This window comes from Sylvia atricapilla, chromosome 1, assembly GCF_009819655.1.
Source record: "Sylvia atricapilla isolate bSylAtr1 chromosome 1, bSylAtr1.pri, whole genome shotgun sequence".
NCBI classification, from domain to species: domain Eukaryota; kingdom Metazoa; phylum Chordata; class Aves; order Passeriformes; family Sylviidae; genus Sylvia; species Sylvia atricapilla.
This window is the reverse complement of record NC_089140.1, coordinates 63,301,869-63,319,576: the sequence shown is the minus strand read 5'-3', so window position 1 is coordinate 63,319,576 and position 17,708 is coordinate 63,301,869. Positions and strand designations below refer to the sequence as shown.

The window sequence follows — 17,708 nt, the reverse complement described above, 5'->3', positions numbered from 1 at the left end:
ACAACAGGATGAAAGAAAAGCATTAAAAACTGTGTCCTGTGCAAAATCCTACATCTGAAGGCATGAGCTTTTAGAGTGAGCTAAGCATTTTTTCCACATTTCGAATTCCGGTTTGGAATGGTTCTAGTGGTATGTGGCCTCTGTCAGTCTTTTAGTAGAGGACAAAACTTGCCTTTAGTGGTTTTTACTTCAACCATTTTCTTATGATTGTAAGGCCATCTCCCTTATATTTTACTGGTTTTTTGGGTGATAGTATGTGAAAGTTGTCTCCCCACGTTCTTAAGATTTTTTAGGGTTTTTTTGAAACATTGAAACAGAAATGCTTTCACCGTACCCTGAAACTGCTGAGTGTATTAGGGTAGTAGTTGGTTTTGGGTGTATTTATTAACTTGATTGCCAGTTAATGTTTGTAACTTCTGTTGCAAAAATTTGCTGAGATCAGTTCCATCTTCTGGATTGAAGTTAATGTATAAGTTTTGCTGGAAAACAGACTTCAGCTGTTTCTGTATTTGCATGAGTATGGAAGCAAAAAAGTCTCCATTGTAATATTATTGAAATGCCATTGCTCTCTGCTCTTCTCTTTTAGTGAATAAAATGTCACTTTTGATGATGAAGGATCCTGACCTGTCTTCAGTGTTTTGTCAGATGAATTAGAAACCCTTGCCTATGGTTCAATTGCAGGAGTAGTTTGCTAATAGTGTTGGTTTTTACTAATTTTTCAGTACTTAAAGACTTTTCATTGCTTCAGTCTCAAGTGTATTTCAAAGTAGTAATTGGCCTAAGTATCTCCAAGGGATGCTCAACCAATCTCAGGGATGGGGAAAGCAGTTATGTGTCAAGATTGACAAAAGTGCTAATCCTAAGTTAAAAAAAAAAAAAACAAAAAGGTACTTGAATTATTTCTGTGCACTGTACAAGTGACAAAGTGACATAGGTTTTGAATTCTCAGGTTTTTTTCCTTTTACTTCTGATGGCATCCAGAGGAAAGTCCCAGAGGAGAGATCTCATGGCTTTTTAGCTTACTAAAGCTTGAGTCAGGCTATGGGGGAATTTTATTTTCTTTTAATATATAATTTTGAAAACTTAACTGTATCAGACATAGCAGAGGAAATGCAGCATTTCTCAGTTTCTGGGTTGGATTGTGTTAGGTGTCATAGATATTTTTAGGTTAATTTGCTGATAAGCATCTATACTTTCTTCATCTGTGTTTTTTGTAAATAGTATTTACAACTGAACATTTATTAACACATGAAAAATGTAAAATCTTTCAAAATTAATCCTCAATTTTTAGCATTCATTTGCTGTCTTGATATTGTCTTTTGTTTATCTGTGTCTAGTAGTTACTGACTGTTACTTTTAGAGCTTGTGTTATAAAATTATTCCTGACATTAATTTAGGACTTTGTTGCTTGCTTATTCTCTTGATAAATTACAAAACTAGCTGGTGGCGTGTGTTGTAAGGAATGTGGTGTTTCTGTAGTCTCCTAGGTGTTTAAGTGGATTCCTTGATGTTTAGTTACACCTAGGAAATGGATCTTAATGTTACGGTCCCTGGCAAGATACAGTAGAACCTGAGATTTATTTTCTTACTCTATTTATTTTCTTATTCTTGCTGAACAAATTAAGTTCCCTTTGATCTCAGCACCTTAAAGCAGGATAGTTGTGCCTCCTGGTCCTCCCATATTCTGAATTCTAGATTTATTTTTGTTTGTCAGGGATACCAGCTCAATCTTCCTGGTGTCCATCTCATCCACTCAGTGGCTAGAGCAGGGTTAATCCAACAATGCAGTGAAAAGCCTGAGAGGAATGGGAGGGTCCTTGGGAATTCGTGTCTGCCTTCTAACTAGACTGAACTCTAACTGGTCTTGTCAGTCATCCTGTGGGACAAGTCATGTCTTGTAGATGGTTTGTTTCACCTGTTGTCTTCACGATTATATTTTCTCACCACAAACCCTGAATCTCAACTTTTCTGTAAATGAAGAAGTTGAGACCACTGGCAACATCATCATTAGAAGTTTGATGTGTATAGAATTTCACGGAGTAATTAAGTGCCTGCTCCCTTCCCCCCAGTCTTCTATTCAATATTTTGAAAACAGGCAACTGGTAGGCAGGGATTAACATTATTGCCCATATGTGTGGCCAGATAGTTTTCATGGACATTATTTCAGTATAGGTGGAGCCTATACAGCTTCTTGCCTCTCAGGAAAGAATCTGGAATTTGTAAATTGCTCTGCATACAGAACGAGATTACTTTTGAAATCTCTCCAGTCCTTCATAGTCTGATTAGGTTAGACTTTAGCCTGTTATTTTAGCCTTTTTTTCTTGCTCAGAGGTGCTGGACTTTGTCTTTCACTGAAAAGAGCTATTTATATTTTAATGTACCTCCTAATTCAGTCCTTTCTTCTTACTGTTAACTATGGAAAGGTAAAATGTATTCTTTTCCGAGTAACTAGCTGGGTTTGTTGTCAGTAACCCAAAATTTAGTAGCTGAAGAGCATATAGTCAGGTGCCAGGGAGTTGTATTGATCAGTGGTCAGACTCAGCATGGAAACTCCTTTAATCCTGGACAGATGCTGAGCAGCCCACACTGAGCTGCAAGAGCCTTCATGTGTAGCAAAGCCAGAGGCAAGGCCGGCATGTTTCCCTTTTAATAGTAGTGGAAAGGGTGATCTTGTCCGTCTGTGAAGTGCATGAACGTTCTTTTGGATGAAAACTCTTTAAAATCTAGGTGCATTTCCCCATGGAGCACTTTAAATTGCCTTGTGTGTTTCCTCCTGCTTGTCTTTTAACTGTGCTCTGAAGGCCACTTGTCCAAAGCTGCTTTCAATTTATTCTTTTTCATTGTAGTTCCTCTCACAATTTGCTGTTTCTTTACATTGTCTGTGTTCTGAATTTGAAATTCAATTCTTAATGTCAGGTCAGTGTATTCTGCAGATGACTTTTTGTCTCTAGACTCTTAGAAAAGACATAGGAGGTATCTTCCTTATGTCAGTTTATCAGTAAATACAAAAACAATTATTTACTTGTAAAGAGGAGAAGCAGTATGCTCTCTCATACCTTTTTCTCTATGCATCTGTGTGCCGGGTCTTAATTACCCAACTAGAAATGTACTGATATACTCTTAAGCCATCTGTTTTCCAATGTCATCACAAGTCAGCTTCCTTTCCACTTCTCAGTTTAGTGTCATGTTCTTACCAAAGCTGCTGATAAATGAGATTAAGGATTAAAATTTTTAAACTTCCAAGTTTTTATTTCGATAATTTGATTTAAAATTAAAAAAAAAACCTTCCAAGCTGCTCATGTGAACACAGTTTCAATAAGCATGTACTTTAGTATGTATTTCTAAATAGAAGTTTTATTGATAGTCCTGTGAGAAACAAGATCTGATTAAATCATGCTTTAAATGCATTAAATCATGCAAAATACAAAATCTTCAGTCTTTGGGTCTGAATTGGTATGAGGATACTAGGAGGTGCAGATCCTTAAACTTCAAATCTGTATTTTTACTCTATGCTTATCATAGATACTTTCAGTTTTTCAGAGGAAAAAAGGTTTTTGTCAAGTAATAATTTCCAACTTTCTTAATGAATGGTAGTTATGTATATGGATATAGGGACAACATCTTAGCATCTCAGCCCTAAAAATATTGATGGATTTTGAAAAGGAAAATTCTGGGGGTTTAGACAAAATGAGTGATTGCAACTAGATTACTGTATTACCATCTTGTCTACTAACCTCTTTCAACACAATAGCAGTAATTGTTTTGTCTCTCCTTTTGCAGACAAGTGTCATAAAATCTCCTGGGTTTTGGTGCAAGTAATGTAGTTTTTTCCCCTCTTACTTTCACAAGATGCTTCCTCCAGTATGGTTTTCTTACAGTTCATGGAAAAGAAGCATTTCCTGTGATTGTTGTTTCCTCAACTACTGTGCCATTATTAAAAATAAGGAGGGCAACTTGTGAGAGTGTTTTGTAACTCTATTTAGAGTATATAGGGTAGGAAAAAAATTTTGGGGTATGCACCTGCAAATCACAGGTTATATAGGGTAGGGAAATTTTTTGGGGTATGAACCTGCAAATCACAGGTATTGTAAAATAGCTTTTTTCTCTGGTATAATGCGGGAAACTATCTTGGGAAAGGGCTGGAGGAGAAGCGGGGAAGGAAATAGATACTCACAGGAAGTGGCAACTAATAGAATTCTTCATTGTGAATCACACTCTAGCTTATTTCCTGGTAAAGCACCCATTCTTTCAAAGACCTGTATTTAACATTTGGTGACAAAATGGGATGTTCTCTGAAAATGTAGAGGTAAATGCATTCTCTTTCTTCTTTTAGATTACTTTGTCCTGCTTAAAGAAATAAATTGTTTCAACTTTGAGTGAATTTTGTCTGTTCTTGATGCAAGAATAAATGCTGAATTGCATCATCTGTTAAGGGGCATAAGGAGTTGCTATGGTATAGCATCTGTATTGTGAAACAGTGTCTCTGGTAGGTGACTGAAGAATGCTTTAGTCTGTGGATAGGGAATAGAATAATTTATCTGGACAACTCTGAATTCAGTCTTTAATTTATTTTTCTAACAGTCAATTTTGCTTCAAAATTCAGAATTTAACTAGGCATTTTGCGAGGCGCAGGCTGAAAAAATGTTTGATGTAAATTAGTGTCTTGTAAGGCCAGCATTCTGCCTTATCTTAGTTATTACATTGGTTCTTCTTTAGCCTTTAAATTCATGGTGAATCACTACCTTGTAGTAATGACAATTGGATCATTTTGCAATTCCTTTAAAACAGAGAAAATATTTCTCTTCATTTTGTAGCCTATGCAGTCATAATTGCATAACTACTAAAAGTGGAAAGTGGTCTGGTATGAGGGCAAAAAAGATACTATTATCTTTTATTTAATTTCATAGCTTTCTGGTACAGGAGTACTATGGGTTATCTGTCATATTCCATACTTGAAAATCCTCTCCTCTGAGGAACTGGATGTCTCCTTGCCTGTCTCTCTGTTTTAACTGAGTGATATTGTCAAATTTTTCTCCTTCAGCATTGCCAAAATGTTTTTGAATAGCATTGATGAAATTGGGACACAAATTGTTATTCACTGTGCTGGAAATTCGAAAATCTCTGCTAAGCAAAGGATGCTTTAGCAACTAAAGCCTTAAGAAGTCTCAGTTATTTTTGGAGCAGTGTGTCTGGAAATTATGTAGCTAGATACAAATGTGCAATATTTGTATAATTGTACATGTTTACAAAGAGGTGGTGGCCTAATTTATAAACAGGTTGATTTTGTTTGCTTTAGATAAACACATGCAGTAATATTACCTTTATATATGATGACAATCAAATTCTTTGATTTTTGGCTTTTAGTGAGTCTTAAAGCCTGTAAAATAAATCCTGTAGTTCTGTATGTGGTATTTCTAATTATTTTTAAATTTTGCTCTTCTCCAACAGGAAGGAACTGGAGACATTCAAAGGTAAAAATTCTATTTTTATTTTCTACTTAATGTTTGTAAGAGTTACGGTAATTTTTGAATTAAGTGAAACTGGGAAGGAACTTTTGCCCTTCTTCATTTGACAGTGTTAATTTTGCATTGACCCAACAGGCTGTGTATTTTTCATTTTACCTGTTCTTGCTACTGTTTTCTTTGGGAGGGTCCTAAGTGTGGGGAGAACACAGATATTTTGTTGTCTTCTCCAGGTTTCAAAGATACCCTTATCTAATTCAAGCCTTTCCCTTGGTGTTCAATTTTTGCAGTTAATGGCTTTGTCTTCAACTACTTGATATCTTTTCTAGCACAGATATATTTTTGGTGTGTGTTACAAGTTAGATTTTTGTCTGGCTGTTTCCAGGGAATTTTCACAGTATTATGCAAATTTAATTTTTGTAGCTCAACTTGTTAAGGATACTCAATGATATGTACAAATATTTGTCCAATATATGATGTAATGGCTGGGAACTCTGTCATGTACTATTGCTTTGTGCATAGCTGGAGCACAGTCCCATTTTCAGGAAATCCTAAACTGAGGCTTACTCTACCTACTGGTGTTAATGTTTGATCGGCTTGAAAATTGCTATTATCTCTTGCTTTGGATAGGATGTGACTGTGGGTTTGTGACTGGTATTTATGAGAATAAAGTCGGGTGCATTGACTTATGTCAATCAATTGTCTCTTGAAATTGAAAGGAGGGATGGAAATTTCTATCAGCTGCATTCCTTTGCCTTTTCAGTTCATTGCTATCTCATCTTTGTGATGCTACAAAAGGAAAATAACAGTTACAGTAACAGATAAGCAACACAGATTATGTAAAATGTCACTTTTTCTGTGGCTTACCAAATGAACCCTTTTGTTGATTGATTTGACAGCTTTCAACATAGAGCAACTCAATACAAAACAGAAGATAATGCCAGGCTCCTTCTGATCCAAAGCAAGGCAGCTACTTGGTAGTACCTGGTGCTTGTGAGGACAGTGAATCCTGGTTTTTTGTTTGTATTGATCAAGTGTTAAATGAGTTACTGGAAGCTAGGAGAGTAGTTTCCAAAGTCATTTCTCTCTAGGCCATTTGTTATTTTAATAGAGACTTTAACATTATTTGACAGTAAGTATTTTTAGAAAGACAATTATTTTGATGGAAGAGGAACGTGGTAGCTGTGTGCTGACCTTGAAATTTATCTCAAACTAAGCAACTGGTTCTGTAATGGATACAGAGGCACACAGATTTCCAGTACTGGTTATGAAAGACTTGTCTTGGTAGCCAAGAGAAGGCTGGATGAGCGTAGAGGAATGAATCATGGGAAATGGATATTAAACATCTGTCAGCCTAATTTGTGTGGATTTTTGTACAGTGAACTGGTGGACAAGCTTGTACCTCACAGAAGAGAAGGGGAGTAATAACTAAGAAAATTTCAGGAATGGTCTTGTCAAGCAAGTTCAATTCCTTTCTAGAAGATGACCACAAGAAGGTTTAAAATAAACAATAGATTCCGTATTTTAATTTTGGCAACAACGTTTCCTGACATTTCCCGGGAAATTTGGATTAAACTACTAAAAATCCAGGTGCACAATTGATTGAAAATACATGTTTGGAGGGAATGTTTTTGGGTTTCTGACGTACTGAGTTCTCAGATCTTGGAATTTTTGTTGTCAGCCCTGATTGTGAAGTAGAGGTATTCATTGTTTGGCTTCAGTCAGTCTTGTTCTGGCCCTTTGGACCTTATGTTAGTATCTGGCATATCTTTCATTAGCTGGAATTAGGGAGAGTAGGAGATTCCTAGTTGTGAAGAATTCATTACATAATGGCAGATGTTTCGGTTCTAGTACAGCTTTGCCCAGTCTAACTTGGGGTTCCTACTTGAGTTTTCTGTTTTGAGCTGCTTCCAGGGCTCACTAAATTTTGGCAAAAATGATCTGTCACTTGGTCGGCTTTAGTTCCCTTTGATGAAGCACACTGAGATAACTCGCTGGATGTCCGTAGGAATCCTGTCACAGAGGAAAGAAAAGGCAGCAGCAAGGGCAAGCAGTGTGTCCTAAGTTAACAGTCTAACACTGTAATCTAAAAAGCAAAAGAAGCCAGGAGAAATTGGTTCCAACTGAAACATGTTAAGTAGTTGAGTAGATGACTCTTTACATTTTAATACTGCAAGTATAGACTACAACCTCAACTAATTTATCTTTGCCTAATTGTCCAGAGTGAAATGTCTTCCTCAGCATTCTGTTTTAATGAAATACCAAGTGCAGGGTCTAGGAAAGAAGAGCTCTTTAAAATACCTTTCCATACACTTGCATCTTTCAATGCATTTGCTCTTGAAATCATTGTACATTAAAATCTGTTCCAATGGAAAAACTTGAAATGCCATTTTTATAATAGTAACTTGTTATTTGTGAATTTGAATACCATATGCTAAAAAGTAATCGCTTCCAGGATATAGGGGTGGTAAATGTCTTGCATAAAAATATCTTTGATAAAGATACAAGATTGTTCTTTCTGAATATGCAGGCATTAAAGTACAAAAAAAATTTCCTTCAATATGTTTGGTAGAAGGGTTAAAAGAGAGTTGTATGCATTTTTTTCAGTGTTCAAGTGCAACTCTCTCATTCACCAATGATGAGTTCTTATGCCTTGCTCAGGATACAAAGTGAGTTTTACTGGAATTAAAAAACTGAATGGTCTAGTCTGAGATTCAAAATAGCACAGCACTAGAAACTTGAATTCTGTGATGCGTATCAGTTACACAATGAATACAGAAAAAAATGCAAATTTTAAATTGGCACTGACCCTGAGAGTGCAGGTGTGACTCCCAAGGTAGCTTCACAGACCTCTCAGATGTGTTTTAGAACCTTACTTCCCTGCAGTTTCATGAATGTGTAAATACAAATAGGTACACAGGTGTAGTTTGTAAATCTCTGACATCTTCAAATATCTGTAACTTTAAAAACACTTTAAGTGCTCTTGTATATACCTAGTATTTATTTATTTTCATATTGAAGCAAAATCTAAACAACCAAGAAATGAAATTGTTTCTGGTTTCATTTACAACTTCCCACTGTGTGTGCCAAGGTACAAAGTGTTAATTTGTTGATCTTTTAAGTATATTCTTTGAAGATCCCAGGTGTCGTCCAGAAGGGGCCCTTACAAGGAATGTATATTTGCCAGTTTGCAGCACTGGAAAGTGTTGAGAATCCACAAACTCTCTTGCTCATAGATGTTAATACCTTTAAGGAGCATGAAATAAGAATGTAATACTACTTTAAGAAATTATTAATTATTTTTGTATTTGTCAATGTTTTAGAACTTGTTTCTGCCATTTTTGTGTTGGTATTGCAAATTGTACTCTATTTCGTTGTGATGAGTAGATTTTACTATTCTTCCTTTTGCTTTTAGACTTCTTTTTATAGGGTCAGACATTCTCCTTTGTTATTTGCTGCACCTACAGTGTGCAGGGGCAGAACAAACCTTTCCAGTCTCTCTTCTTTCAACCACAGGGGTTTTTCTATTACAGAGTAATTGAAATTGATTATTATTTAATAATCTGTGATGCTGAGAAAGTGAAGGTTAGAAGCTTTCCTGCTTTTTTGTGTTAAACGTCTCTCTCTGAAGTAGGCAGGGAAGGAGTGTGTGATGTCTTTGTCAATATGCTGCAGCCACTGGCATTTGTGTACCTGAAGTGTGAGGACAGAACATCTCAATGGTTGTCCAGGTGCTTATGTATTTTTAGTACTTTATCTTTCAGAGGTCTTTGCTATAAAAGATGATGGATTTATGAATGGAAATGTTTTTAGGCCATATGGAGTATCCTGCAAGTTTCTTCCCAGTGTGCACCAATTTCAGTCTTGGGAGAACTGCTTGTAGAAACTGGCTTATGCTGTGTGCTGTCCTGTCTTGGCTCAGACTCACAAAGATGCTAAAAAAAAAAAAATAGTGCTCTGTTCTGAATCTTGGCAATTTCTTGCAACAGTAGAGTTTATTTTAGTTGATATTTGTGTGTGGTTTTGATTTTAGTATTTGATGGGTTGTGCTCTTGCATCATTTAGAAAGGTATCATTTTTCATTTTACAGCTGAGAAACTGGAAATTAGATAGCATATATGTGGTTATTTGCTCCTGATACTTGAAACCTAGTGCATTTAGGAGTGCACTGAGATTTCAAATCATTCCATCATCCTTCTAGGCACATGGTACCATTCTTTAATTTATTTTTATCTCTTTTGAGTTAACATTCCTTTAGTTCCAGAGCAGCCAGGATTGTGTAGTAAATAGTTACAGAATACTGTTAATCTCATTAGAAGATGTAAGAGTGGAGCAGATAATGGGATAGGTAATCATCAGTGAGAGAGTAGGGAAAAAAATTAAAGTTTTAAAAGTAGTAGAATTGCACAATGTTAATAACATATGCTGTTGACTTTACTTCTAATTTATCCAAATAGGAACTATACGCATGATAAGTTTTAGAATTGTTTATAAAGGTCCCTTTTTATTAAACATTCAGGATGCAATGTTTTGAGCTCATTTCTGGAAAAACAAACTAAAGCTCTAGAGGCTGTTTAGAGATCAGCAACACAGCACTTTTGGACAATGAAAGGTGGCAGCAACTTTGCAAGGGCAAATATGCACATGGCTTTGGCTACTGAGTCATGCATATTTCTAAGCTTTAACAGGATTAGTTTCATTCAAGCTCAGGTCATATGACCATTTTCAGCACTTCTATTTACAATACAACAAAATATGTTTTCAGCCTTTTGAATCAGAGATCTTTCCCAAACAAGGCCTGATAAGTTTTAAGAGCATTATCAGAATATTCCTTGAGAACCTGACCTGTGAAGTAAAGAGGTGTTTTTTTCTTGCTTTTGCCTTCAGTGTTAAGTCATGGGGTCACATTTGATATGCAAATTTTTTGTCATCCCTATTCATGCATCTAAGATGCTGCTGTTGAAATTGCAGTTTTCCAGTCCTTTTATCAAGAGCTTAAATATGTTTCTATCCAAACTTTAATTTCCTGGCTTTCGCTTTTCCCTCTTCTAAGAGTGCACAATATTTGGAGCAGTCTGTTGATTTCATCTCTTTGTTCTCCATTTTTTTGAGATCTGCTCACTTTAACAAATAGTGTGCCAAACTGATTTTTTTTTAATCCAGTCTGGGGATCATCTTCATGTTCTGATGTGTTCTGATGGCTCTCAAAGTAACACTCCTTTTTCCTACTCCTCATATTGCCTTCCAGATGTGTGAGCAGTATACAGTGGAGGTCTTTACAGCTCGTGGTTGACAAAGCTCGTGCATTCAGTGACGTAACTGCTCTTGAAGTTGAGCTGTCATTTTGAGCACATAATCCTGTGTGTGTCTTCTCAGCAAGAGTAAAATGACATTGTGGTAGAAATTAATTCTGGCCACATGGAGTTCAATTACTTAAACATTTCTGTGGTCCAAAACTTCAACATTTAAACCTTGTAGCACATACAACTCTTGCTCTGTCATACCAGAAAACAGTTGGGAAATTCTTTTGTAATAAAGCTAAAATGGAATTAAAATTTCAGGTTTATATTCAGATATCAGATTATTTTGCTATGAGCTGAAAATATCCTGATAGATTTCTAGTTAATACTGTGTTTTATTAGCTTCTTTCCCATCCAGACTGTAGAAGGGGAGAGCCTTGCAACTCTGTGTTGTTTGTGGCAAGAATTGACCAAGACTCTTATGCATGATAACTAATCTCTAGGGAACAGAAAGATTTGAGGCTTGGGCACTTCTGGTGAGTGAAACCTTGAGTGAAAGGCAAAGAAGTTTAGCTACTTAAGTTCCATTGTAGTGTAATAGGATGAGACAGATGGAGGAGGAAGCAAGATTCTGAAGTGTCCTTATAGTTACCTTGCTTTTGATTTTGCTTTTTATGTTTTCAAGTTTTCAGATTCTTGCACCTATATAACTCTCAGGACACATTTTTACAGTTTCTAGGTCTGAATCTAGCTTTTTGTTTCTTCTATTTTTGCTCCTTTTTTCTCTTTCTTGAAATGGTATGGCCTTAAAATCAAACCTTTTTAAAAATAGTGATTTTGTTTTTAAATCCTTTTAAACAGAGAAATTTAAGGAGGGTTCACTCTTTCACTGGTTTCAGTCCTCCACAGGAAATAATTGAATCTTGATACATCTTGGGCAGATATAACCAACATTGAAATACATGTAGGAGCTTTCAGGTGTACATTTCTGTAGCCCACTGGTGGATGGTGCTGAGATGCACATTTCTGACTCTGTTTGGCCAAGATAACAAACTTAATGGCGTACTTGGAGGAATTCTCCTATCTGTGGATACAGAGCCAGGAACAGTGGAAGTTTTCAGTTTTCTGGGGTAATACAATTACAATACCAAAGCAATTGCTTGCCTCTTGCTCACCCTCTGAACGTGACTTTGTTCTCAACTGACAGCACAAACTGAACATGAAGTGTAATTGAAAATGTATTAGCTGCCTTTGCCAAGGCAGCAAAACATTTGCTGGATTAGGTATTAAGACTGGGACTGAAGCAAACTACAGTGGGTAATATCTTGTATATGCATTTATTTTGCAGATGACTGGAAATAAATTTATCTGATCTGTTTCTAAGCATCAAGTCTTCAGGACAGACAGTATTTTCTGTACAAGAAATAGATTTTATGTTTCAATAGAAGAAGGAAAAAAGGGGAGGTTTGGCATATTTCAGCTGTAGAAACAAAATTATCTGCAATTCTGCCTTTGATTACTACATCAGAAAGACAGTTTCCACTGTAGTTTGTCCAAAGGAAGGCTGGACTGTCATCTAACTCAATATATAATGGTTTGGGCTGAGAGGCACCAAAGATCCTCTAGTTCCAAACCCCCTGCCATGGCTGTGGTGCCACTCACTAGACCAGGTTGCTCAAAGCCCCATCCAACCTGGCCTTGAACACTTCCAGAGACGGGGCATTTACAACCTCTCTGGCCAACCTGTGCCAGTACCTCACTGCCCACTGAGTGAAGAATTTCTTCTAACATCTAATCTAAACCTGCACTTTTTCATTTTAAATCCATTGTTCCTTGTCCTGTCACTCTCTGCCCATAAAAAATCCCTCTACCTCCTTTTTATAAGCCCCCTTAAGGCCACAGTGGGGTCTCTCTGAAATCATCTCCTCTAAGCTGAAAACCCCAGCTCTTAATAATTTGATATGATGAGGAATTATTTTCCTTTTGCATATTTTTTGTTAGTTTTCATCTGGAGCGGTGAAAACGGCATATTTTGGTAGTGTCAATACAGCCTTGGGTGGATCTTAGTGATAAAATGGCATTCATTACTCAGGTGGCTATATACTGGAAAAAGGCCTGAATTTTCAAAGCTGTAAACAGAGAGTGGGGTTTCTAAAGGAAGTCTCAAAAGGCTGCTACGAAGAGATCAGATTATTTATGGGCAAACTAGACTGGCAGATTTCCTTGGAATAAATAGTGTGTGTTGTTGTAACTTGGCTGAAAAGATAAGTTATGTTGTTGTCACTTCTACTCCAAGCCACTTCTGGTTTAATGCTTTAAATGCCTTCTTTTTTTTCTTTTTTTTTTTTTTTTTTTTTTTCCTGCTGTGTGTTTGGCTGTAATGTAACTTTTTATGTTGCAGATTTGATAGTGCTGTTTGTAGCCTCCATGCTCAACTAGATTTCAGGATTTTGGGTGATGGCTGTCACCTGAATGTACTATTCAGTTAATGAATTAGCATAACCCGTCGAGTGCTAATGTTACCAGTACTTCTGAAACCTTGTGTTTATCAGGTTTTTTAAAATTCTAATTCTGACTGGGCAAGAGTGAAGAGCAGGAACATTCCCTTCTATTAAGTTCTCCTTCATCTACATATATTTTTAGACAATCTTCTGGGTTTTATTTCATGAGACACCCACATGCCCTCTCATTTTTTCTTTGTATTGCATTCTGAGGGCGCTGGTTTATCCTCCCAACAAATTTTAGTAGTGATACATTTTATGTAGTTCTCTCTTTTTTTTCCTTTATTCCTATTCTCTTTGTAATCTAGTATTGCACTAAGTCAAAAGCCCTTTCAGAGGTCAGATGTATCACAACAAATTTGGCATCACTGCAGCTTAAAATAAGATGCCTCATGGGTGTGCAGGTGCAGCTCCTGTTGGCTGTGGTAGAAGTTTATGCTGGAATCAGCCTCGCAAAATCCTGGTTTTGTGAGGAGTGGGGAGGAGGCCAGGGTAACAATAGGGATTTTCTTCAGCCATTGCCAGGGTGAATAGCAAACTGTGTAGATAATAGGAAACAATTTCATGGGAACATTAGGCCTGTCATACTCAGTTTATGTAGAAAAGAAAATATTTAAAGGTGTAATATTTTAATTGTCTCTAATGCTTAAATGCCTGATGTGGAAAAAAATAGAAGCCAGTTCTGTCTACAGCTCTAACTTGAATTCATCCTTTAATTACTGAAGTCCAGACTGAAGGCGGGATTATCTCACGATTATTATCATTCTTTTAATCTTTCACATAGATATTTTTGGCGTTATTTTCACCAGTTGAATAAACCCGAGTTTTGTAGGCCAGCCATTCTGGGTTTTTTTATTTTTAATGATGTCGATTGGGGAAGTATTTGTTATATAATTGCCTTTCGTCCCTTCTCTTTATTTTGACAATTGGCACAGAGAAGGTTTGCAAAATGTGATCTTCTTAAGTAAAAGAAAGGAATTGCTGTGGCTATCCTGGTTTCTGGCAGCACTGTGCACCCTCCTAAACTGAAGAGGCAATGTGTGCCAGTGTTCCCAGTTCTGAGGAATGCCTTACAATTTTTGAACATAAATGCACTGTTGTGTAACTGCAGCATCACCAGAGCCAAAGATTCTCAGTCATATGCTGTTGCTGTATTTTTTTTTTTTTTCTCAACTGCATAACCTTTTTTTTTTTTTTTTTGTTTCTGATGAAAATGTAGCCTGGATATGTAATACAGAAAATTCAGTTTTCAGTAGAGAATACTGTTCTAATTTATTTTAAAAATCACATCCAAGGCTTTTAATATTTTATGTGTGAAGTAAGAATAGTCTGTAATCTGGTTTGTGGGGTATCTGAGCTAAGCCATGGTAAGGAAAGGCACTCTAAGGGGTGAGCCTTATGAACGGTGCCTAATAAAAAAAATAATTCAGAACCCTTCTGTACCTTTCCCCTTGCTCCTGAATCGTTTTCAGACGCTTCCAGCTCTCTGCCAAATAAACACATGCTGTAGCTGCGTGTCATCAGATTATATCCCGCTGGGAAGATTTCAGTCTCTGCAGCACCCCTTGGTTTAGCAGCATGTGGTATCTTCCCAAATACATGCCTGCATTTCTGGTGGAGCCCAGCTGCTGGGAGCTTGTGCTCAGGTTCTGGGGAGGCGCTGAGTTGAAGTATCCATGTGTGTGCAGCTGCATCTGCGTGCGACTGGCCCATCGGAAACTGCCCGTCGCCGTACCGCTGCTTTGAAAAAGCAGCCTTCTGGCAAAGGTCTTTGTTCTGCATCAGTGAAGATGCACATCACTGGGGCAGCTTGGTAACTGGAGCTTTCACTTGACCAGTGCCGGGTTTCTTTTTACTTGCTTATTTCTTCCTGCCATGTCATCTCCAGGAGGCACTGAGAATACTCAGAAGAATTCACGTAGGTGCAACTTTATTATCATCTTTATTATTTGTCACCTTAACTTGCCAGGCTAATGTAAAATGCAAAATGAAATTAAAGTTAGCTTAATTAATTTCCTCAATTACCACCATTCCCTGATTTGCAAAGAGTGTGCTGTAAATGACAGGATAATTATCAACTTGATTTAGCAAATTTGAAAGATATGGTGACTTAATGTCTATTTTTTTCAGGGCTTTTGTTTATTGCTTTGCTGCTGTCTGTCTCTTTGCATTATTGTCAAGGTAATATTAATCAGAATTAGTAAAAGAATTCAAACACACAGATATCTCGTTAGCTAAAATTCAAGCAGGCGTGTCTAAGGGTGGGGTGACACTAGAGGATGAGAGGAGACAGAGAATATTATCTGAAGATAAAACCAAGAATAAAAAAAATTAGAGCACTGAATGTTAGCATAGATAGTCATGCTAATTTCCTTTAGATAAATAAAACAATAAGTAAATTTTAAAGGTATATTTTTAATTAAGCAGCTAATGCTATTTACATCCATCTAAGCCCTCTTTATCATATGAAACAATGTTCTTAATCATGCAACCCATAACATTTTAATGCTGTTAATTTGTAAGTAATGGTGTTTTGAACTGTGCACTATTTTAAGTTTAAAGGAAGCATAGATTTCTACTCTGATTCCTTTTATATTCTTTTATATAACCACTGGAAGAGGTTTTTTTTTCTGTTACCATTCACGTGGATTTTTTTCAGTGGATGTCCAGGACCAAAAGATAAGAGTAGATGGAACTATTTGCTATTTTAATGACCTGTTGAAGCATACCTTTATCAAGGCTGTACCTCTGAGTTGTAATTTTAACCACTAAAATTGATATTAATGTTAAATAATTATATAAAGTTGAATATTTTATTTTAAGTAATTCATCTGATATGGGAGAACTCTTTACATTTGTGTTGATTAGAAATACCTAATTCGAAAAAATACTTGTTTTCCATAAGTCTAGTCAGATCAGTTGATTGTTTACTTAAAGAAGGCAAGATTTGCCTTCTGTTCTGCTGAACGTGGTGTGACCACTCTGCACTCAAAACTGTGTAGTGTTGCAAGCAATAAATATATACTAGTGGTATAATCCATTTTGTATCCTTAACTGCTTTGTGTGTATTGGCAGAAGTTGTCCCTCTTTACTTGTTTCCTGAAATTGTAGTGGAGGTATAGGCAAAGTGGGGCACAGCTGCAAATATTTCTTTTTTTCCTTGTTTACCATGGTATCTTGGATGGTGGAACAGCTGTTTTGTGTGTGGGGTGGGGGTCGACTTTGGAATTATATAAGAAATAGAATATGGAATTGGAGAATAGTTTGAAATGTAAGCCTTAGCAATATTACTTCAAGTACTTCTGGGAAGAGGTAGCAGAAAGTAGAAGCCTCAGTAAGAGCATTAATATTGGAAAGGTTACCACCTCTGTGGTAACCGGGGTTATTCTAATTCTTTTAATCACGTTTTCATCTCTAGCTTTGTGACAGAAAAAAAATAATGCAAAACATATTTTTAGATAATCTCTTTGCTCACCACCTATGTAGGCTACGGTTAATGACGGGTTAAAAAACACTCATATGCCTACTTTTAAACTCTCTAACAAGGCCAGATGTAGGTCTTTTTGGGGTGCTGAAAGACCAAATGCTGTAGGCTCCTGCTCTATTGTGACTTTATCATGTTACAAATGAATTTTTGAGCAGTTTTGTAAAGACAGTATTCTTTCTTTTGGCGTGCTGCTTCTATTTTCTGTTAGAAATGTGACTATAAATTCAGACATTTCATCAGTTTGATTTGTAACTAAATAAATGTACAGCAATAGATTATCCACTTTTCGTGTTTCTCCACATGACGCCATTTCTTTCTGTAGTGGTACTCTAAATATGATCCTATTCTGCTTCTTACAGTGTTCAAAAATAGTAGAATTGTTTAAAAAGCTGCAGTAGAAATAATTTATTCCTTCTTTATAGCATGTTCTTACATAAATCTGAGCCCCGCCTTTCCCAGCAGTGTGTTATTGAACTACTTGTTCTGCTCAGGTTCTAATGATGTGTGTGGATAGCTGAGGTGTGCACGTGAGCATGTAGGAATTCTGAATGCTTCTCTACTCCTTTCAGTAAATGGAACAAAAATGTGGATATTCTGGTAAACTATTCTGCCCGTTTTATTTGAGTGTTAGGTATGTCATGTGAAATTGTATCAAGGCAGTGGAGCTGAAACTGTACAAATGTTAAGTCGTTGGTACTGTAGCTTGTGTGGCATCCTTTTTCGGGAATGTATCTGCTTTTGCAATTTTTGCACAATTTTTATTGTGTAATGAAAATAGATATTTAAAATGTGAGGTATTTTTAAAAGGCAGCAACATATTTTTATGTGTACACAGTATTTCTAAATTGCATATTTCTAATAGAGTGTGTGAGTTAAGGCCAAAAGAGGCTAAGAGGCAGTTTTGACTTACACATTGTTTCATTTTTAATCACTTGGGTTACTCTGTGGATTAGGGTGAAATAAGAATCTTGTGGAGATGTCACTCAGCCCTTTTTTTTCCTTTTATGTAGAAGGCAGC

The 17,708-nt window shown here is 36.5% G+C and overlaps 1 protein-coding gene across 3 annotated transcripts in view; it reads left to right on the top strand.

Moving 5' to 3' along the window:
* Positions 1 to 17,708, top strand: part of DTNBP1 (dystrobrevin binding protein 1) — a 68,925-nt gene that overhangs the window by 21,954 nt on the left and 29,263 nt on the right. For all 3 annotated transcript variants that reach the window (XM_066324267.1, XM_066324250.1, XM_066324258.1), the window contains exon 7: positions 5,449 to 5,471. In XM_066324267.1, the coding sequence (XP_066180364.1) occupies positions 5,449 to 5,471 (23 nt within the window). The remainder of the gene's footprint in view (positions 1 to 5,448; positions 5,472 to 17,708) is intronic.